The 23,057-nt window shown below is 41.1% G+C and overlaps 1 protein-coding gene across 2 annotated transcripts in view; it reads right to left on the bottom strand.

Annotated features, from left to right (window-relative positions):
* Positions 1–8,398: 8,398 nt before the first annotated feature.
* RAB2A (RAB2A, member RAS oncogene family) overlaps positions 8,399–23,057 on the bottom strand; it is a 42,908-nt gene continuing 28,249 nt past the window's right edge. For both annotated transcript variants that reach the window (XM_066993020.1, XM_048054497.2), the window contains exons 7-8: positions 12,229–12,297; positions 8,399–10,030 (exon numbers count right to left, since the gene is read on the bottom strand). In XM_066993020.1, coding sequence (XP_066849121.1) covers positions 9,935–10,030; positions 12,229–12,297 — 165 coding nt within the window. In that variant the 3' untranslated portion in view covers positions 8,399–9,934. The remainder of the gene's footprint in view (positions 10,031–12,228; positions 12,298–23,057) is intronic.

Here is a 23,057-nt window from a genome sequence, read left to right as displayed (position 1 = left end):
AACCCGCCAGAAATTCATCTGCTCTATGCATAAGTTTATTTATACTTTGTGTATTACCGGTACCTTGCACAATCATTATATTACTCGTACATTCTCAGCAGATGAACTTGCTTATTTCAGTTAAGGCAATAAGGCCTCGTGTCTTCATCCTGCGGTTGCAGAAGAGGGAGGAGATGTGCGTTGCGTCCGTAATGCCACAGGTCACACTTAGTAGGCCACACAGTAAGTATCGCTGCGCCGAATGGCACAACTTTTAAGCAACGGACCAATTGTTTTCTCTGAAAAAATGCAAGCCAGAACATGCCGTATTTTTAGCACTGAGCACACAGATTATACCGCCGCTTCTAAGAAGGCAGGATTTCACTTGCTCTTCTACAACTTAAGAGAAAAGAAGATGTAAAGCAGTGGCTGGAAGGCAAGAGGTACAGCATTAGCACTAATATAAAGCCTTAGCACTAATATTCACTGTTTAATCTTTGGTGTAGTAGGTTGCCCACGTGACTTTTCAGTCAGAAGACTGCACGTGCAGTCAGTGGTTTTTTTTTTCTATTTAATAAATGATCTACAATTTCCATCCTTCAGTCCATAAGACAATAAGAAATGTTTATAAAGGAGCTAAAAAGCTCAAACACAATGGCATCCTTACTCATGCCAACTTCTTAGAAACCAAGTGTAACGGTGCATAAAAGCTACTTGTTTTCTTTAGAGATAGGCTTAATCCTTAAAGTAACATTTCTGGCTGTATGGTCACCATCAGCAGATGTGCTACATTTTGTACAAGAAACTTCCCTGCAACATTTACATGTCCATGATTCAACGTAAATAAGGGTAGGTATTGCATCTCGGTCGAGCGGCCACCGCTTTCTTGCACTTGAAGCTCAGTCTCAAAGGCAGGCTGTTCTCAGGGCCTCGACGACAGGGAATTGCAGCAGTGTGGAGGGAGGAGCAGGAAAAGGCCCACTTCCACCTGGAGTTGCTTTTTATAAGCCTCCTTGCTGCCAAACAGGCAATCCCAGTGCTTAGGAGGATTGCCCCACGGGAGCCTTTCCGACAAAGACACAAATACGTAGTTTATTCTTGATCCTGAAAAAGAATAAAAGGAGAACTTCCAGAGAAATAAAGACAGGAATCACATGCTCCGTCCAAATACTGGATTTTTTTTTTTTTTGTAGTTAATGTTTTGTTTTGTTTTCTGTTTGTTTTGTCGCAAGTCTTCACAGAGATTTGAGGCTAGTAAGCTGCAGATTCCCTAATACAGGGAGCAGCAGCAGGTATCGCAATAAAAGGATCAGTGTAGGTGGGCCTCGGATTTTTGTCAGGCAGAAAATACAATTATACTCAGAAGTTCTCCTGTGCCAAAGACAGCAGCACATCAAACACTTTATACTGTCCTAGGCTTTTTTTTTTTTTAATGTATATATTTATACAAAGGCACAATGTCATCGTAAGAGTTATTATCAAAGCCAGTGAGTCCTCAAACTTTCATACCAATCCCTAGAAATAATCTTTTGAAAAACACAGATCTTAACTACACAAGGAAAAAAAAAAAAAAGCTCTGAAAAAATTATAGGCAATAAACATTTTTTTAAAATCTTTTTTTTTGTTGTATCTCCAAGTCTAAATGTCAAAAAATTCCAGTAGCTTAAAATACTGCAAGAACGTTAAACCTATCCTTCACCTCAAATCATCAGTTCTGCTGCACATTTTTTGCCTCTTTAAAACCGAAAACCCAGATCCAGCTTTTAGCAGAAGTCGGACTATTGCTTCACCGTGATTAGATATAAGCAAAGGAAAACAAACAAACGGACTCGGGGCCTAACGCTGTCAACATTTGTTCCATCCACCGCGCTTTACTCAATACCGCTCAGCAGTAACACGCGTGGTAGTTTTTGCAAGATCACGGCCTTGTTTTAGTATAACACAATCAAGATAATTTTTACAAGGTCAGAAAGTTGGAATAAGAGGAAACAAAATCCAGGCCGGTTGTGTCTGGAATCAATTAAGCTTATGTGCTTTTCAGATGCTGCTGCTTGTCTTGCTATTAAAAAGTTTTTTGACGTATGTGTACTATTGGTGCGCACCCAGAAGCATGCGTTTCATGCATTTCTCCACGTATTTATGCCCACGTGAGCCAGGGGAGTCCGAAAACGGCGAAGAGGCGTGCATCTGCGTGGCTTAAGCGGTTTCACCCTTCTTCCAGCCTGGTTATCTGCCCCCCCGTGACACCAGGCGTGCCCAGGGTGTGCGGTACCTGTCCGAAAAGCAAATTACAGCTATAGGAGATGTCTGGGCAAATGCTCCCGGTGTTTTCAGGATGTGGAGTGAAGAGAAGAGGTTATTTCCTCTACAAGACGAGACCGTCTACGCTTCGTGTTCAGCAACGAACCGTCACAGGAAAGTTTATTGAAAAGCTGACTTTGTCGGTTTGTGCCGTCGGTGGGCTCAGGTAGGGGTGCAGGAGGGAGCCCTGTCAGCTGGGCTGCCGGACACCAGCCTCAGCGCCCTCACGGGGCACCCCGGGTGCCACCACCCCGTTCCCTCGCGGCCCCTCGCCCCCCTTCACCGAGGGACCCCCCCAGGGACCCCCCCTCGGGCCGTGCGGGGCCATCGCGGCTGCCCCGGGCTACCTGCGCCCCTCCCCCCGTTGCCATGGCGACCGCAGCGCTGAGGCGAGCCGGGCCGGGCCCCAGGCCGCCAGGGGCACCGCGGGGCTCCCCCCCGGCTCCTCCCCCCCCACCCCACCATTTTTGGCCCTCTTCTACCCCAAAACCCTGCCCGCCCCCCCCCCCCCCCCCCCGGGGGGAAACCCCCTCCCCTCCCCCCTCAGGGCAAGCACCGCCCCTCCCCCCCAACGGCCACTCCGCCCGTGACGTCACCCCGAGGGCGGGTTTTACCCCGCCGATGATTGACAGCTGCCGCCGGCCAATGGGGAGCGCCGCCACCTCACGGGGACGGAGCGGGCAGGGGCTTTCCCCCCACCTTTTTTTTTCTCCCCTTTTTTCCCCCTTTTTTTCCCTTTTCCCCCCCCTTTTTAGATTACTAATGCATTTTTGTACCGCACACACACGTTGACACCTCACCTCAAGGCGAAGGGATGTAGTGGCCTCCATGCAGGCCGGTGACTTGGGCCACCCGCCTTCCCTCCCTCCCAAGAATCATTCGGCCTCTTCACCAGAGGCAGAAAAATGAGATCCTGTCTACAAAACAAAGCAAATAAACTTTTTTTTTTTTTTTTTCCCAGTGATAGGTATTAAAGGTCTGCCAGTAGTATATGGAACTGGAAACGTGCTGCTCCTTTTCTTGGATCATTCCCCCCTGACACCCACCCACAAAAAGCAAGGAAAGGAAAGGGTGAGAGAAGTAACAAGAAGAAAAGTTTGGTACCTAAGATGTGAAGAAACACACAAGAAAAAACATGTGGAGCTTTGCTAACTGGAAAGATAATCAAATCAGTCCCAAGTAGGATCTTGGCAAAAATGCCAAAGTGTTTTACGATGCATGGTGGCCAGTTCTGCACGCCGTATCATGACATGGCTGTAGACACGAGAGTTTGTTCATAGATGAAGGTGGCATTTACTCTGAAGTTACTTCATGAACATCATTTCTGCTCCATAGCAATACCACAGGAGACACCAGAAGCGTTTTACTTTCTGTGCAGGCCCATTTTCCTTGCGAGAGTGAGCAACGTGAGACAAGGAGAAACTGCACAAACTGCCCACTGAATTTTTGGGCCAGTTGTTTTTTAAGTCGTTGTTTGGCTCACTTGGCTCTCAAGGACACCAGAAACACAGAGTCTTTTTTGTGCCAGTATTCTCTTTCAAGTACTTTTGACATGAACCTAACTGCCAAGTCAGGTCAGGCCATCCTCACAAAACCAATAGAAAAGCCAGGGAAAAATGCTTCTGCTTCCAGACACGTTCAAGACAAAGCTGTGTTGTGTTTTTCTGCCACAATCCCAGCCTCTTTACAGGTTAACGTGCCCCAAGTCCTCTGCCACCACTTCTGCTCCCATATCTTCTCCTTAAGCTGTGCTTACCCACCTTCAAATCCTGGCGGCTGCCTCCCCTCTGGTCTCGGTGTTACCTGTGTGCAGCTCGCACCAGGGTGTCCACACCAGCGTTGCATTGCCACAGCTGGCCTAGTGCTTTATTTTCAGGTTGGAAATGAGGAGACATTTCTTCACAGAAAAAGCAGTCATGCATTGGGACGGGTTGCCCAGGGAGGTGGTGGCGTCACCGTCCCTGGGGGTGTTCAAGGAAAGGTTGGACGTGGTGCTTAGGGACATGGTTTGTGGGTGACATTGGTGGTAGGGGGATGGTTGGACCAGGTGATCCTGGAGGGCTTTTCGAACCTTAACGATTCTGTGATTCTGCAGCAGCACCACTTCTGAGACACAGGAGGCAGTGCTCAGCTGCTGGGTAACACGTGCCAGGCCCCAAAGTCTCTTTTGCTCTCCCCACACTATGGTATTAGGAAGTGGCGAGCAACTCCACACATTTTGTCCTCCTGAGAACCCTTGGCGCTTCACTGTCCTGTAAGTCACAGTAATTCAAACATTTCCTGCATCTAAAAGTATTCTCCCAAGTCATGATCTGAAAATGCATTGTTTTCATAACCATGTCAACTGGGACGGTGTTACCCCCAAATTAACCATTGATACAGGTGTGTTGGTCTCTTCTGAACCATCCTCTCACTTGAAGATTTATTTTTCTTCCTATATCCTGTGTCCAAGTCTAGGAAAAGTAGATAATCACTTTCCACTTAATTTGATACATGGTATCAAATTTTGATACTTTTGAGCTTCACTTAGGAAAGGCTAATTAGATCGTGCTATAATTTACACCAAATATGCTCTCTCACCAGTCACCAAGATTGTGCCCAATATAAAAGCTTGTATCTGTGAAAGAATTTTAAAAATTATAGGGAAAACACCTCTCTGAGGGAAAGCACAAAACAACGCGTGCTCACACACCGGCTCATTTACATTCACTCTGTCGCGGACAGTTCTACAAGAGCTGTAATTTGGGACGGGAGCTCACGTGGATGCACAGACGCTGTCGTGGGCTGGCCTCTGAATAAACTGTCGAGTGGATTTCCACCGCACCTGATTTCACCCATACGTCACGCAGCAGTTAAACCTGAGCGTCAGGAACGTGTTCCTGCTGATTTGTCGACACAAGTTTTCAGAAATACCCACCGCTATGATAGGGGAGATTTGCAGCATTGAAAGTTGCAACCAAAACCAAAACTTGTTAATTTTTATTTTTTTTTTGGAAGTGAACAGCACACCTGACAGCATAAATGGTGATTTCTTTAGTCAGAGCTTCCGCAACAAGTGTGCTTCTTTAGACTGGGATAAAGAACTGCCCAGGAGCGTGCTGGTTCTGCCTTGCCCAGCTCCAACTGCCTGCAGTGAGCCTGCTACACTAACAGCCTCCCTCCTCAAGCCAATCCTAATGCTGGAGCACTTTTTTTTTTTGTTCTCTCCAGCTGCTAAGTGAAGAATAAACTTTTGGTTTAGCCCCTCCTTTATTGGAAGGGGAATAGGGTAATACGCTGTAATTGGTTTTCCATGTTTGCCAAGAGTCTGTTTCCTCTTATCATCCACAATATTTAACATAGGTCTTGTAATAGTTCCAAAAATAATAAAATGTGTCCCAAGAATAAAAATGATAGATCCACAACATGCTGCTTTTTTGTCATGGTCTTGGTTTTGTAACATTCTGTTAGTAGTTTTTATTGCCTAATGTTGTGGTTTCTTTCATAGGCAGCAGACCCAGTAAAGACATTTCATCAGCTACTTACACAGCAGCAGCCCAGATTATTTACAAATGGAGATTTCAGTACCATATTAAAATAAATCACCACTGTACGCTGTTAAAGTTACAATGCAGTAATAGGGCAGAAAAAGAACAGGCTGCGCTAGGGGAAGGAACGTTAAGAATATACAAATGAGAAGCACGGTATCAGCAAACAAATTTAAGATACCCAAATAAAACCAGTCAGTCTTCCTTTCTCCCCTTCCTCCTCCCACTCAACAGAGGAATAGGCAAATTATATACACCCCCCCCCAAACAGTACACACGTAACATGCGCAGCGTGTAACTGAACCCATGCAACACTTTCCTTGTGATTTTAAGTCATGCAGCGACACAACACAACCGCCTCACCCCCGCTCCTTCCCCCAGAGCAAATTCCCGTAAGCGTAGGTGTAAGGGACGTGGAGCAGTAAGCATGGGGAGCGAGCAGCACTCTTCTCACTGGCTTTCAGTTTGGATGAAAGAATGCCAGAACAGACAAGACAAAAAGGAGATAATACGCGAGAGAAACCTGACTGAGAAGACGACTGAGAACACTGTAGGACAATCAACCATGCCAAAAGAACAGTCCCTCGATGGGAACTGCAACCTCAGGTTCAAACATTTGCAAAAGCAATGCCTCTTGTAACACCTGAGGGAAGCGCAGGCACATCGTGGTGCCGTCACTTAGAAAGTAATTCTAAGTCCTTCAATTCCAAAAATGAGAAATCCAAAGACAATTTTAAACTAACTTTGAATGAAAAACTGTATTAACTGTAACTTAGAGCCTGGTAAGTTCACATTTTGCCCCCATCCCAAGAACAGTTTTAGTGCTATAACACACAGCATTAGACTCTTAAGGCAGAAATAATTTTCCCAAGTTAAGCATATGCCCTTTAGCCTAATCTGTGGCCTTCTAAAAAAAAAAAAACCAAAAACAAAACCCACACTACACAAATGTTGTGGTTGAAGGCTCTCCAACTAGCCAGCAAAACAACGAACCAAGAACTACAAAAAACTTAATGTAACAGAGAGGAGACGTCTCTGGAGCAGCGCTGGCTAGGGGCGGCAGACAGTCTGTCATTATTTTAACTTATCAGCGAGTGTTTTGGCAGTCATTTACCTTAAGTCAGTGCTGAATCTGGTCTTGCACAAGAATAAATCTGAATGATTGAAGTCAACAGAAACACACAGGTAGAAGATCGAGAGGGAGTTTAATCTGTTTTAAATGACTGCCAAAATACCTGGAACTTCTCATCTTAAGTAGAAATAGGAGAGACAAGTCTTAAGTCATGCTTAAAGGATTTGTCACTCCAAATTTACTCTTTTGTAAGTTAACTGTGGTTTATACCATTTGGTAAATTGGGACTACAGAGAAACTGTCACCGGGGTAGGATTTTTCAGTATTGATAGTAGTCTTAAATTACAGCTTTACAAGTTGCTGGGGAATAATGAAATATTTTAATTATTTGGTTATGAAAATGCAATCAATAAAAGTAACTGGAATGCAACATGAAAGCTAGTTATCAGTCACTCATGTAAAAGTAAAACTGAAACCTGTAACACAATAACCTTTTAAAGCACATGCTGCACAAGTAAATCCTGCTGGGTTCTGTACTATGTAATTTTCAAATTCTAGTAGGATGAAATAAGATCAGTGGTTTCTCAAAACCCCACAAAAATATGCAGATTTCTGACAGGCAACAAAAGGACTGTGTGTGCATAAAGCTCGTGACAAAACACCAGCCGGAGTGAGAGGAAACTTGTTTTATTCTAGTTCCTCCTTGGGAGTACCAGATTCTTGAGATAACGCACTGTGTAAGACTAGCACGTAAGGCAGGACCAACCAGCAGGAGCACAATCACTATCCACCTGGGACTCTAAGTCACACCACATTGCCCTTGTCCCCTACCTCATACCCCCTCACCCCCCCCACCCCCCCAAAAAAAAAAAATCACTGTAGTAGATTCCTGGTCAGTTCTATGCCTTCCATGCTTTCAGAAAACGAGTGGATGCCAGAAGCTTTAGTGGAGTATCCTAGCTTTAACTCATCATCACTTAAAACATGCATTTTTGTTCTTGTCAGAATTAGGGTACAAATTCCCCTACTTTGCTTTCTTAACTGTGGCAATTTTGATGTCTAAGAAATTTATTGCCATTTGTAACACAGCTGAGGCTGCTACAGAAGGGCATACTCTTCTCCCAACTCCTCCCAAGCAGCTGAGTTCGGTTATGGTGCCAGTTCCAAAACATCTTCAGTTAATTCAAGCAACTACTTTTGCTCATTTGTTCTTTCTTGTGAGCACCTCCTCCATCAAGCCATTTTTCTCCCAGCATCAATGCAATTCACCCCTATGGTTTTACCATCATGCAACACAAGTTTCGGACTTCAAATGAAGCAGTGTTGGTGTTTTATAAATGCAAATACATAATAACCAGTTAACAACACGTAAACAGAGAGCCCTCTTAAAAATGCGAATAGTTGAAAGCAACTATACTGCATTGCTTATTGTGCTCCGGAATGTGCAAGAAAGACGTGAAGTCGGCAACCAACAGACATCCTGATCGGTTGTCCCTTCCCCCAATATACAAACAAAAAGTTCCACACATTTTTGAAACTTTATTTAATCTCAGAACCACTGCTACATTACACCTGTCAGACTGAAGTTTATTAATTTTTGATGTTAAAGTTTTGACAATAAGAATGGATGATACAAGGATCCACGTCCCCCCGTGTTGTGGTGCAGTCAGTATTGGTCCAGTAAGACAAAAAGTTCTGCAGTCTTTTTTTTCTTTTTTTTAAGATATGTGAAGCATGGCCTAGCATTAATGTCACCCTTTTATCTGCAAGTTATATAAACAGGATGAGGTGGAAACTCTGTTGTTCCCTCATTTGTAGGAAAAGTGACACAACATTCTGTACTTAATAATAAACACTTAAACACAGGATTTTGTTTTTGTACTGTTGCAATCCTTTCACTTGAGGCAAAACTTCCCCCCACACCTCCCCACCATAAAAAGTACCAAAGCATTTCTAGTTTTGATTTTCATCAAGATTTCCAAACTGGCAGATTTTATTTTCACACCCTCTTCACAATAGACAAGATGCTTACCATATATTTAGGATTACAAGTTGTCACTAAAAGAAAGCTTTACACAACCACTGTACATTTAGGTTGAAAAACTGTCCTTGCATGAAAAATATACCTAGAAATCAAGTGGTAAACAAGAAAAAACATTAAGAAAAGATTAACGTGTTTATAATGTGCCATTTTAATGTTTTCAACTCCTCCTCTGCTTTTCATTCATACTCTGTTTTGACCTATAGTACTCGTTAAGGCAAACAGCTAATCCATTTCTGAAGAGGTGCTGTGGAAATTGTGGACAAACAGCAAACATTTGGCATTAAAATAGATAGCACGTATGTAGCCTCTAGTAATATACATTAAGCATTTTTTCTTGGACTTCAGGATAATGACAAGGGAGGATGAACATGCTAACAATGTCAAAAAGGCTTAAAATTTAGCGTCCAAGCAATTTCTATTAATGCTCCTGTAGTTTTCAAGCTCTAAGTAGTATAGAATTTATGCAAATGCATTAAAGAATTCTAGCTTGGCAAGTACACCCAAGCAGGTTATTAAACTATATATACAGAAAGTGATAAATACAGAATTAAAAGAGTCCTTCTGCTTCTCTTTATAGCCTTGAAAATTGACAAAAAACTTGAGGACAGCTCTACAATATTAAACATTAGGTAACCGCAGGAACTGGGAAACCTAACTACACAAACTGATTAAAATACTCAGATGACTTTGTAGTGTTTAATACAATTCAGTTCGTAGTCAAGGGCACAAGACAACATTTAACAAAAATAATCACATCAATTGACCTAGAAATCAAATGTAAATAGATATGAATACAATCTCCAAAATCTGTCTTTAAGTGAACATTAACCATTTATTCAAAGTTATACAAGAATTTGAAGGATAAAGTCTTCTCCTGCAACAGGAAACCAACTTACAAGTTTCATGTCTCAGTTGAATTGCAGTGGAGGCGAGCGGGGCAGGGGGAGGGAGGGAAGGGTGAACAAACAAGTTAGTAGGCCCCATCCAGGCAGCTAGAAAGTAAAAACAGGCTCAACAGCAGCCTCCACCAGCTTGTTGTCCTCCCTGATTGCCTGCAAGTGTTGCATTAGTAGCAGCATGTTGAGGGCCAATTTTTATGCCATTTGCCTGAAATGAAGTTCAATACACAGTTTGATTATTGTAGAAAACTAAATACACTCGAAAAGCTTTTCTTTAAAAACAACAATCATATGGTAAGGCGTCCTAACATATCCTTTTTTTTTTTTTTTTTAAAGCAAACATCCTTGGCAATTAAATATAATTTAAAGAGAGATGCTTTCGTTCTCATTTAAATGTTACCTGCATGTTAAATCCTGTACCTTAAACTCCTAACCTGAAAACACCGAGCGAGAATCGCATTTGAGTACTGCTTGGCATAAGGCTTTAAGCATTTGCTAGGAATGTAAAACCTCCCCCTCTCACCAAAGCCTCCACCAGTTTAATAGTTTAGTATAAAACTTTTCCTCTCCAGACAGCATTTCTTTCTGTGTTGAATCAGCTGTACAGGCTAAGGGCATACGAGTGTTCTGTGTCATCAATAATTTCTATGATCCCGAAAGACGTGGCTCCTTGCCAAGAACCCACACACAGCGTAGCTCTTTCATTCATCAAAATCACACTTATATCTTAACCCTCACTCCCTCAAGTGGATTTTACCTAAAAATACAGCACTTTGAGAAAAGTAATACAGTAGCTTCAGAAATTAAGCTCTTAAGGAAACTTTGCGTCACAGTAAATCTCAGATTTATAGTGCTTGGCAGTTGTTCTGCAACAGTAGTAGCCTTGGGGTTTCTGGCACTAGCTCAGTATTGACAGCAGCTGATGTGGTTTCTTTTCGCTCTTTGACTCCTCTTTAATAAAAAGCATGCCCTATGGCTCATTGGTTTTGCCCCCTCTGGGCTGGTAGCAACTTCTTGAGGAATCAAGGAGCCCGACTTGGCACAAAGCCAAATAAATAGCACGGACTGTTGGCTCTTGACAGCATATTGCAATCAAAGCTCCGTAAGGCACAGTAAAGCAGTCAGCTACTATATGAAACTCGACAGATACAATGAGCATGCTTTTCCAGACACCGATTACCGTCCAATTCATACTGCACTGCATGAGTTTCTTTAGAAAATACGCTAGAGAAAATTTTACCTTTTGTCACCGGACTGAACTGAAAAGGTGTTTCACCGAGACACCATCTACGCGCACACGTTTTTCAGTCAGAATCAGTGTCTGAATGATTACTACTGCAGTCTTATTTAGCTACAAGTTTCCTAATGCAAATGCTCTTCATACTACTGAAGTTTCTCATTACTTCCGCTGCAAAGTCATAACAGCAATACTTTTATTAGTCGACATTTTCTTATGTTGAGATGTGTTACGTGGAAAGAGGCGAGTCTGAGCCCTGCCAGTTTCCTCCCTGCTCTTCGAACACTTCGGTGAGGACTATCGCCCTTCAGAGAAGTGACAGGCTCACAGTCCTGGCCAGAGTTGTGGCAGTACTCATTTCCATGTGGCTTTACTAAGCACCTCAGCAGCAATATTTAGGGATGCGGGGTAAAAAACTTGTGAACCAGAGACGACTGCCCACTTAACCCTGTCACAGCTGAACTGTTCTATGGGCTGTTACCTCTAATGTAAGTATTAACTGAGAACTTGTATTATCCTAACATAATTCTATCTACTACCACTGAATGTGAGTTTATTTTTTCTACAGCCATGAACCTACCTCCTAGCCGCTCAAGTTTTTCAACAGCACAATCCTTCCAAAATTTAAGAGGTTACAGGTCTGTCTTTCTGGACTCTTGTTTTACAAAAGTGCTCACTGCTTCATGCCCCACACCTTGTAAGAACAAGCTGAAGAGGCTGGCCCTGATAATCTGTAATTTCAGTAATGTGCATAGACAAAATGGCTAATCTTTTATTCCCCACAGAATCCAGCCACCTAAACCAGGAACATTTCAAAAGTCTTTTATGTAACTCTCAAAGCAATCCCTCCCCTACACTGGACAGCTCATGGAGTGCATCTGGCATATCAACATGGTCCTCCATTTACATAGTGGAAAATTATCTTTGAAAACAGATGACACCATATGGAGAAGTGGATGAAAGTGGATTTTCTTCTCTTTTGGGGATTTATATTATTTTGTGATGCTTCATGGATGGATAGGGTCACTTATTTTAATCCATTTTTACCACAATGGCAGACAATTCTATATCTAAACGTAACAGACATATTTTACTTCTAGGGAGGGTGGATTTGGCACATAAAAAAAAGAGAGAAAAAAGAAGAAAGTGTTTTGAGTACTAAAACTTACCTCATTATTAATGTCAAAAACTCCTTCCTGGATTTTCTCGTAGATCTCCTTTGCAGTGTTAATAAACGCCTAAAACAGAGAGGAAAACAATAGTAAACTAGTGGATATGATATCGTTTGGTGTACGATATACATGAGATTGAACTCCAGTTAGCATATTTTTTTCAGCAAGACTTTCCTACCTCAGGAGGAACAGGTACGACAACAGCATCCTACAACCTACCCTGAAGTAGCAATGGCTCACATGCTATTTACAAAAATAGAGAGGCATTTTCATAACAACTATATTCTACAATCTGTTGTCCAGTAATTACAGGGGGAAAAAAGTGGTTTTTAAGATATATAAATTACTTTTAAATTATTTATTTCTGACCCTTATGGATAGATTGTGTGGCAGATGGTTTCCCCTACCCTTAATATCTTTGTAATAGGCCACTCTAGATTAGAGTGCTTAGCAACATAAAACCACAGGGTACTTACAATGATGATGTAAGGATGCTGTCTGCTGGATGAAACCTTATGCTATCATTTAATATTCACCTAATTTTAAGAATGTATTCTCTTTAATTAATCTTGCACATGATGGGCAACAGACATCTTAATGGTAGAAAAGAAATACTCCAGATTTTATTATGATTTCTCAAATTGTATTAATTCTGAGAAAAGACTTTTTGATGCTACATCTGAAAGAGTGAGTGGTATAAATAAATATTTTTGGTTAAAGTTCACAATCACTGATTCCATTTTTCATCTCTCGTTTAACTTCATAGGTCAAACAATGCCTAAGACAATGTATAATTTAAGAGGTGATTAACAGCAGCTAATAATTACAAGCAATAATCAAATATATGGCTCTTTTTATTTTAAAATACCATCAGCACACAATCATACAAGATATGCTATCTTCTGCACTAGCCCGTTACAGCAAATACAGATCTAATTCAAATATAAAAAAGTAAACAGGGTTCATGGAGAGGAACAAATCATACCTTTCCTCATTTCTACACTGGAAGCATTTGACTGCTGAACTTGCCACCAGAGCTTTGTTTCCTAATTAACAGGACTGATATGTTTTCACCTTTAAAGGCCTTACAGCTCCCCAGAGTAATCAATCTACTGCAGCTCAATTACTGCACCAAGCACACACCACAGCCAGTGAAGGAGACTTGAACGACTGCAGCAGGAGCAGGAAGATATGAATATGCATAAACTCTAAGTGGGTGATCGAATCATCACAGAGGGTCATGAGAATTTGCAGCAAAATAATGAGAAGAATTAATCATTGCAGATTCACAAGGCACTTAGGAAGTGAGTTCGTTTTTCAAACATGCGTTAGAGTTGAGGAGAAAAATTGGCTTGCAGCCAACTATGAATTGATTCAAATTCCTCAGAAATTGAAGTTTTCAATACAAGAAAAAGCATTCAAACTTATCTTGGTTTCTGATAACACACTAATTATTGTAACAGGCTCATACGTGGGCCTGTTGAAAGGTATAAGCCAAAAACTTTGGAAAGTCACAGCTGGGATCTGTGAGGATGCTTGCTCATTCCCATTTAAGTAGGACACTAAGCAGAACTTGAAGTCTTAAAAACGTGTTATGATAACTTCATGTAAACAAGCACTTAACAATTGGCACTTCTAACAATTCTAGAACTAGAGCTGGCTAAGTACACTTAGGCTCTTGGAATTAATTTCATGAGAATTAAATTACATCTATAAAAATTACTTTAGACCAACCACCTAGAATTTTGCCAGACTACCAACTCCAAACTGAGTACAAAGTATCTTCTGGATGCTACATTCAGGAAGAGATTGCCATGAGAATGCATCTATACTCACAAAAATGTGAAAATGCACCCCATATTCAACAGAGTTATTACATATGTACTGTACAAAGCATAAAAGCATGCTGACTTCAGTACAAACGGTGTATTTTAACACTAAATACATTTCCTGAGAAAATCTTGATCTGAAAAATCAAAATATTCCAATTCACCTCAGTTCTACAATTTCATTTGTCTACAGAAGATATAATCTGATTACCAAATTTCTGCCATGACTCTGGTACACTGAATATCAGTGTTAGAACAGTACATACAGGTATTCTGCATGGCAAAGTGCCAGGCTATACTGGGTCACATATAAATAATCCCTATTTGAAAACACTGGTTTCACGAGAATTTAGCATCTAAAAAATATACGTCTTCAGTTAGTACAGACTCTGAAAAATTACTACTATTCAGCAATGAAAAGAGACTTGCATCCCTAAAGACTTCCATCTGTTTCTTGCATCCATATATTTTAAGTTAGCTTATGCCTCAAAGTGTAAGTGGACCGAAAATACCCACCTGAGAACCTTACTAAAAACAGCACTCTAGTCACTTTAAGAATATCATATCAGATTTTGGCATTGTATGCTAGTGCCCCAATTAGCAAGGACAAGAAGGTGAACCCTGTGTAATTGGCTTCTTCTAAAAATTTCTTTTCATACTGCATGTTCTAACTCTTATCTGGAACACGCAGTATACTATAAACTCTCAATTATTTATGGGCAGTTTATCCTGTTTGCAGATTAACTGAGCCACGGATGCAAAGAGACAGAGCTGCTTCCCCTCAAATCCAGTTTGCATTTATTAGACCACGTGCAGGGGACTGCAAGAACACAGCTGTAGCACTTCACATGCCAACTTGGATCCAGGTGCAGCTCGGCCACTTCCACACAACACAAGACTTCAACCAGCAAGCCCACACGGACCCAGGCTGGCTGCCTACCAAGCCTGCTGCAGTTGCCCTGTAGATCCCGGTAACGCTGCTGCTGTTAAACCACAACACAAAGACACTCAAGCCTCTCCACCCCCGACCAACTCAGGTCCATCCCAGTTTATTCTCACCGGCTCCAGACAGGCAGCACTAGGTTCTGCCTGGCTTTACATGCAGTCACCCGAAAGATGGCAAGCCCCTGCTACACAGTTCCTACATTAATATACTCAGTCTGCAAAAACCTCTCTTCCTTTTATGAGTAGACTTCCAAACACAAAGATTCTAGGCTACGTTTGAGGAAAATTAAAGAAATCACTGCATCTTTAGGAATATGTCTACATATTTTTATGTATGTGTTAAACATATGTTTAACTCCTGGTTTTAATCTTCCTAAATCACAAGATACTGATGCTTTCATGCTTGAGACTACTGAATTTATCTATACCACAGCACTTAAAAAAAAAAATCTACAAAAGTTGTTCAGTGATTTAGTGATTTCTTTCAGTATCACATTTTTCTATTGTGTTCACCTTATAACTAGGTTTGCCAACACTGATAACGGTAACACCCTGCTGAGGAAAATGACACTACTGGGCAAACAGGGAAACTAAGTCTTGTAAGATGCGATCTGCCTGTTGTGTCACACCTGCACCTAGTGCAAAGCAAACGAAGGAGGGTTTTGAGTCACAATATCTGAGTAAAATTTCACTTCAGATATTTACATAAGGGGTTTCCTAGGTCACGTTGCTTTATGGAAATCACAAAGTCTCAAAATGTCCACCTCAGAAAACAAACAAGCAAACCCAAAAGAACAACAACCGAAAATCACAGATGCTGCATTTAAGATAAATTAATCCTAAAACCCCCGACTATAAAACAAAAGCAATTTGACATCTATTTTATCAAAGTAAACAACGTAGGTTTACTGCCCTTGAGACAAAACAAGGAAGAATGAATTCTGTTACTAGTAAAAAAAATAATGCAGGAAGTAATGGAGTAAGCTCCTGTTACCTGTCATATGCAAGTTGTATGTAGGAGTAATAATAAGCTAAAGGCACCAGAACATAAGCTATAGAACAACTATATTTAGATTTGGCAGATGTGACAAAATGTGCAAATAATGTCTTGCAGACACTACAGCTATTGCCGTGATGAGTATTTGATGACTTAGCTCCAAGCTGAGCATAACAAAAACTTGTAAATGAATCACCAATACTTTTCAAAACTCAGATTTTAGAAGTCCATCTTCACTTAAAATCAAAATATATCATAATCTGCATTTCCAGTTCATGTAACATGCTGCCCTCTGGTGGCTATATTAAATTTAGTGCTCTGAAATACAAATTGGTTTGAGTTCATTATTTCCGAACGCTTTCCTACACTTAAATCAAGGACACTTAACTGTAACATATCTCAAATTCTGAAGCATGGCCTTCACCTCTGTGGTCAGCCAACACCTAGAAGTTTGTCCTCCTCCCAATTTCCTATGCTTCAGCAGTTAAGATTAGTTCATGACTCTAGTAAAATATGCATTTGGAAACAGTAATGACACGGACCACAAACGGGTTTACTCAGTAGGGCATTCAACAGCCCAGAGTGTAAGTGGTGCCGGATGGTCACTTACGGAGGGAGATCCTAAAGCTCTGAGCAGCTGTTTTATGCGCAGTAAGACAATACTTTTTACAATTAAATGATCCTTCAGAAAGAAACCCAGGTCACCGAAGGGCTTTCAGAGGGGTTAGTTATTAAGCAGCAGGGAAGTGCTATATAACGAACCCACACCCCAAGAAGTGCCCTTACACATTTGTGGCTCTACATTTAAAGGAAAGGCGCACAGGCCCAAAACAGAACTTGACAGCAATTGGCTTGTGCTGTCTTTGACAAGCTTATTGGAAAGAAGCACATTACTAGCTTGAAGCTTCTCAAGAAGTACTGCAGCTGCTGCTGAACAGTTACAAGAGATGGAGCACCTGAGAAAACGATAAACACGTAACTAAGGAACTACTTATAGAGCAAAATCTATGGCTCAGGCAGACAGCCATATGATACTTTTCATGCTGTTATTGAGAGCCTGGAACCCTTAACTGAGAATTTTATTATGATTACACCTCAGGATGCCCAGAAGTCCCAAGAACCATGGCAGAGTCACTGTTCCTTGCAGCACAGTTGGGGCGCTGCCCAAGGACTTCCCACAAGGAGATAAAAGTTGTGAATCTTCACTGAAGTCAGGTGTCCTGCCCCTTCTCTCTCCTACAGATGAACTGACACCTCTACTTTCTCATGGGAGAAAATGGCTGAAGAGCCTAACTTCACACAGCTGAAGGGTCACAGAGCTTTGATTTCCATGAACCTGAAAGAATCCTGGTTTTGATACAACTTAAGACAAACCAAATAAAATTAAAAAAACACACACCTTTCACATACAAGAAATTCTACTGTTCTCAAAGCTCTAGTCAAATTACATCTTATGTCACTTTAATAGTAAAGCTACTAACACCTTGAAGTTTCAAGTTTTACCAACTAAATCCTTGCTAAATAAATAGATCACCAGGTCAAGCAGCTGTTTGCGTACCAGCACTTAGCCATATTTAAAAAGGGTAAAAGGAAAGGAAAAAACAAATTCTAGAAAATATGAGTTCCAATTTGGAACTGGTAAGAATCTCATCTTTCTGTGGGATTTTCATTTTTGTCCTTTAGGGTATTACCAAGTCCATCATCCTTCTGTTATCTGTGACTGAGCAGTATGCCTGTTGAAACTACTGGGATTTTGAGTCTCCACTTTCTGATTCAACAGAAGTATGAAAAAAACTGCCTGAAGAGAAAATTAAGTTACAAGTGAAACAGAACTGTCGATTGACCATCCAGCTGTATGTAGCAGAGGTACTCAAACGCTGGGTTGAAACGGTTAGTCCATTCAGATTTAATCCTGAACAATGAATGCATTAATGCATTCTATTTATGTGCAGACAACTTGGAACAACAAAGACAGTAGTCTAAAACGAAAGCTTGGCATAGGGCTATATAATCCCATCCGTATGGGGAACAACTGACTGAAAGCAACTGCCACACCAGGAGTCAGTGACACGCTAGTAGAGCTCGGTAAGATCAGCTTCTGAACAGTGGTGGTGTCTGGTGCTGGTCTGACCAGTATCCAGAAAACTCTTTTGCTTAAGGTTGATCGTATTAGTCACTATTGAACTAGCACTATGGAGCACAAGAGGAAGGCACGAAGTTACTACAGCTTTCCAAATACAGCTAGGCATCTTTACTTCTTTACAATCAATACCTGTAAATGGATTCAAACAAACGATATTCCAGGGATGCAAAGATAACTACTGAGTGCTGTAGAAGACCTTACAGTTCATGCAGATGACCCTATTCTACCCATGCACATGTTAGACACTGCCCAAGCAGAAACCACACAGCAAGCTCTGAACCACGCATTTCAGATAAGACTACAACTAACAGTCATATACTGTTGTTGAACCACCAATGAAAGGTGTGATATAGTTGTTAATGTCTCTTGCAAATGAGAGAAAAAAGTCTTCAGTATTACATGTAGTTTTAATACAAGGTAGAAAACCAACTGATGTTGACGCAGCTCGGAAAGCACTGAAGAAAAATGCAAAAAAAATCAGTTGGCTGTTGATAGTAGGCTATCTATTTTGATGGCTTTAGACAGAAGCTAAAGGGAAGTTGATAACAACAAAAAACTCTTTCTACAAGCATGATATGGCTGAAGAGGCAGCGTAACTGGTCTTGTGGCAGCAGCCAAATGATAGCCAAATAACCCCCCCTCCCAGTCCTTTTACCCTCCTAGTGATTCAGAAACTCTCCTCATCACATTCCACATTAAACGTGATGATTTAACTCTGCAGCCACACTGAATTCTTATACGCCTCCACAGAAGCTCTGAAGGAAGAGCCTACGTCTACTTCCTGCTCCCAGCTATTAATTGCCTATTGTGCAAACAGGATATAAACATCCCATTAACAGCCTTGCACTACATGACCAGCTAACAGGATATTCTCTGCTGCTAAACGTTGACATCCAAGATATAGGTTAACAGATCATACTGAAGAACAGAATGAACGTTTTAAAACTATCTTAAGATCTGAGCAGGACAATGCACTGCTGCAGCTAGGAATTGACTAAGGCACTACACAGTGGCAGAAATTGTGTTTAGACAAGAGAAACAAAAATAACACTGATGACAGAAGCCGATTTGTTCATTTAAAGAAACAGCCAAGGACTACCGTTATCTTACAAATCTCTATCGTAGATGTTTATGAGGCACGTTAAGATGATGTTGGGTCAAAAACAATGTTGAACTGATCACACGTTATCTGGTGGCTTGCCTCATCACTCTGCAAGAACAATGTATTTTCAACTAGAGATAAGTTAGAGATAAGTTTCCTCTGGCCATTTAACTTCTTCTGGTACAAGACAGCAGACACATCCATGTACTGCTGTGTTTCAGTAACACATCCTCATGAAACGCGAATAGTCTGTACACTGAATGGCACTGACTAGGACCCACAGGACTCTAACAGCTGTCTGCTTATGCTTCATGATGAGGATCTGTTAACCCACGTAGCATCACCAGCCTGTACTGCCACTCTCCTCCTCTTGAATCCCCCAGTGACAAGAACTTGGTATTCAGCATAGAAGAGCCACACTGTTATTAGCCCTGTTGTTGCAGAGCCAGGTATTACTCTGGACCAGAGATAAAGTTAAGAAAAGCATGCCAGGTCTTAAAATAGATGTGCAGAAATGCTCACGTGGCAAACAGTCTAAACTTCTGTCCCGTTCTGTCTAATAGGAGAGAACTGATCAGTATACAATGGCATGCCTCGCTAAAGAAGGCATTCATAAAATGTGGAACGTGGTTAGATTCCAAAAGGGCTGAGAATGCAAGTACCTGTAGAGCAAAGAGTGTCTCAAGTATAACTAAAATGGATAAAAAGTACTTGCTATAGTTTCTTTACATGAGTGGAACGAAACCTGTACACTTGCAAGCTATGCACGTTTGTAATGACATAGACAGCTTCCATATATTGAGGATAAGGCTCCAGAGAATTACAGGAATTGTTACATGTTTTTAAGGTGGTTTGGAGAAGGGCATGTACAAACAATCCGTGATGATTATTTCTAAACCCTTAACAGTCTTCTTCTGCCATGAGTACAAGCCTCAGATTCAGAAACTGGTTAGAGCACCAGCTCTGCAGCTACAAAGCATATTTGGCCAGGGAAAATGGATCTCCTTCCCAATTCTACTTAGGACAGACACCTCAAAATTTGATCTATTTCTCTCAAATGACTGGAAGAATAGTTAAAGCCTTATTATTGGATACTGTGTAGCTTCTTTGTCATCACTTTACACTTCCTTTACTACTTTTATATAGCAGCTACTAAAGCAAATGCAGCACTGGGACAAATGCAGTAGGCCAAGGCTTTATTAGTCAATTATGTAGTCTCAGTAAGGCAAAATCCCTCTTTTGAGAGCAGAAAGAGGAAACAAGACACTGGTTGTTATCTGTGAATGCTCTAGCTTGCTCCATCTATGCATTTCCATATGTACATGAGTCTTACAGTAATAGTGTCTCTTCTCCAAATCACCCTTTGAGGGATATTTCCTATTGAGGGGTAAAAAGAACAGAAGCCCAGCTTTTTAGATCCAATCTATTTCCAATCTATTTTTTTCCCATCTACTTTTGCACTGTTGAATGCAAAATTGAACAGTACAAACACATATTCTAGTCAAAAACCTTACTTTCTTAACCATTAGTCTCTCCCCCAAAAGAACAGTAAAAATGTTTTGCATTGTTACTGCGAAAGATTTGTGAACAGAAAAGATTGTGTCAGAAAACTAATTTCTTTCCAGTCCTGAAGTCATGTGCTGAAGGCTTTCTACATCTGCCTCAGCTCTGTATACCTCTTGTTCTTTCTTCTAATGCTGCCCATTTCACACAATTTCTTTCCTTGCTCCCCCCATTTTTTTGATACTGAACAGTCCAGAATCAGCACAATGACAAAAATGTAAGTGGCCTCTTCGTTTGTCCATGAAGTGATAACTTTCGTCTTCCATGCCTACTATTTCTCCTCACTTATTTTTATTAACTCAAAGGTTAAGATTTTGCTCTGTCAGCTGTAACTAGAGTAGATCATGCTACCTCTTTCAGTATTGATTGAGAGTACCGTTTAAGGAATGTATTTGACTGTCACTACAAAGAATTAAATCCTCAAGCTTTTGCATCAGTTAAGAAAGTTACTACAATCGCTCATTCATAGAACCAGGAAGAGAGGATTCTATTTGAACTTATTTAAGAACGAACTCTCTGCTGATGTTCCTTCTGATAATCATAGGTGCATTACGTACCAGACAAGTCATCCACTGGAAATCCACTTTTTGTCACAGAAATAGGTGACAATGTTAGAACCACACAGTAACAAAACAGAATGAAGTAAATGAAGGCTGTATGCCTTCTATTCTTCTATTCTATGATTTTTTCAAAATTTCAAAACTAGAGAGCTTTACTACCAAAGCAATATCTAACCAGTTGCCCACCATCTTACAATTTAGGACTATTTTAGAAAAGACTGAGAACAGATTATGTAGTATGAGAAGCTGAACTATGCCACGCTACTTTAAAAAAAGGCTAATAAGCTGGGATGCACGAATTGAGTGTAGGTCTGAAAGACAAGTCACAGAAAGGTTTGGGTTGGAAGGGACCTTAAAGATCCCCCAGTTCCAACCCCCTGCCATGGGCAGGGACACCTCCCACCAGACCAGGTTGCCCAGGGCCTCATCCAACCTGGCTTTGAACACCTTCAGGAATGGGGCATCCACAGCTTCTCTGGGCACCCTGTTCCAGTGCCTCACCACCCTCTGAGTGAAGAATTTCAGTGAAATTGAAATGAAGCAATCTTTCTGCTTTACACAGCACTAACATATCATCTGGAGCTCTTTGTCCACCACTGTACTGCGTCTGGCTGGGATGGAGTTAGTTTTCTTTATAACAGCATATATGGTACTGTGTTTTGGATTTGTGATTAAAACCGCATTGATAACACAATGTTTTAGCTGCTTCTAAAGACTGTGTGCACAATGGCAAGGTTTTCTTTTTCTTTTTTTTTGCTGCTTCTGCTCCCTCAGCAATTAGGCTTGGGGTAGGCAAGAAGTTGCAGGAGACACAGCCAGACGGATGACCTGACTTGGCCAAAGGGATATTTCATATTATACAATGATAATGCTCAGCAATAAAAAACAAGATGTAGCCTTTCTAAACAGCTGTTGCTCAGAGACTGTCTGGGAATCGATCTGTTTATGGGAAGTTGGGAATGACTGCCTTTCCACCACTCTCCCCCTCCTTCCCTTCACTTACTAAGCTGTCTTTATGCTGATCCATGAGTCTTTCTCACTTTGACTGTTCTGATTCTCTACCCCATCCTACTGGACAAGTGGAGTAAGTGAGCAACTGACAAGGTTGTTGAATTGCTGACTCAGATCAACCCACCACAACCATCCTTCAAGACAGATGTGTAGTAGATTAAGGTGACGTATGTAAGAACTCACATATACCCACAAATATGAACTATATGCAAATTTCAAGGGAATGAAGTTCTTTACTCTAAAATAGCAAAGACTGAAACACATAACATTCAAATACATTACAGACTACAGTAACCAAGATAATGGCCTCTTTGGCAACTCTCTGGAGGACAGAAATTGTGTGTGTGAATTGCAGCAAGGAAGATTCCTGCTAGGTAGTGGAGGGGAAAGATGAAAACTGTTTACAGTAGGGATACCAAAGTATTGCAATAGCTTGCTCTGAAGAGCACGTGAAATATAAGAGGTCTTTAAGAACTGGTTAGATTGACATTTGTCAAAGACACTGATAGCCTTTCTTGCTTTGCACTAGCAAATCTATTCCAGTTTCAATTTTCAGATTACAAAACAGACAGGTGTACCCATTTCACTGATTATGCATTTTTAAAAATAAGCATCTGAGTTAATGCAATCTCAACAATATCTTTGGTGCTGTGCAATCAGATAAAATTTAGACAGC

The sequence above is a fragment of the Anser cygnoides genome, chromosome 2, assembly GCF_040182565.1.
Source record: "Anser cygnoides isolate HZ-2024a breed goose chromosome 2, Taihu_goose_T2T_genome, whole genome shotgun sequence".
NCBI classification, from domain to species: Eukaryota; Metazoa; Chordata; class Aves; order Anseriformes; family Anatidae; genus Anser; species Anser cygnoides.
The sequence above is the reverse complement of the archived record's forward strand: the minus strand, read 5'-3'. Positions and strand labels throughout refer to the sequence as shown.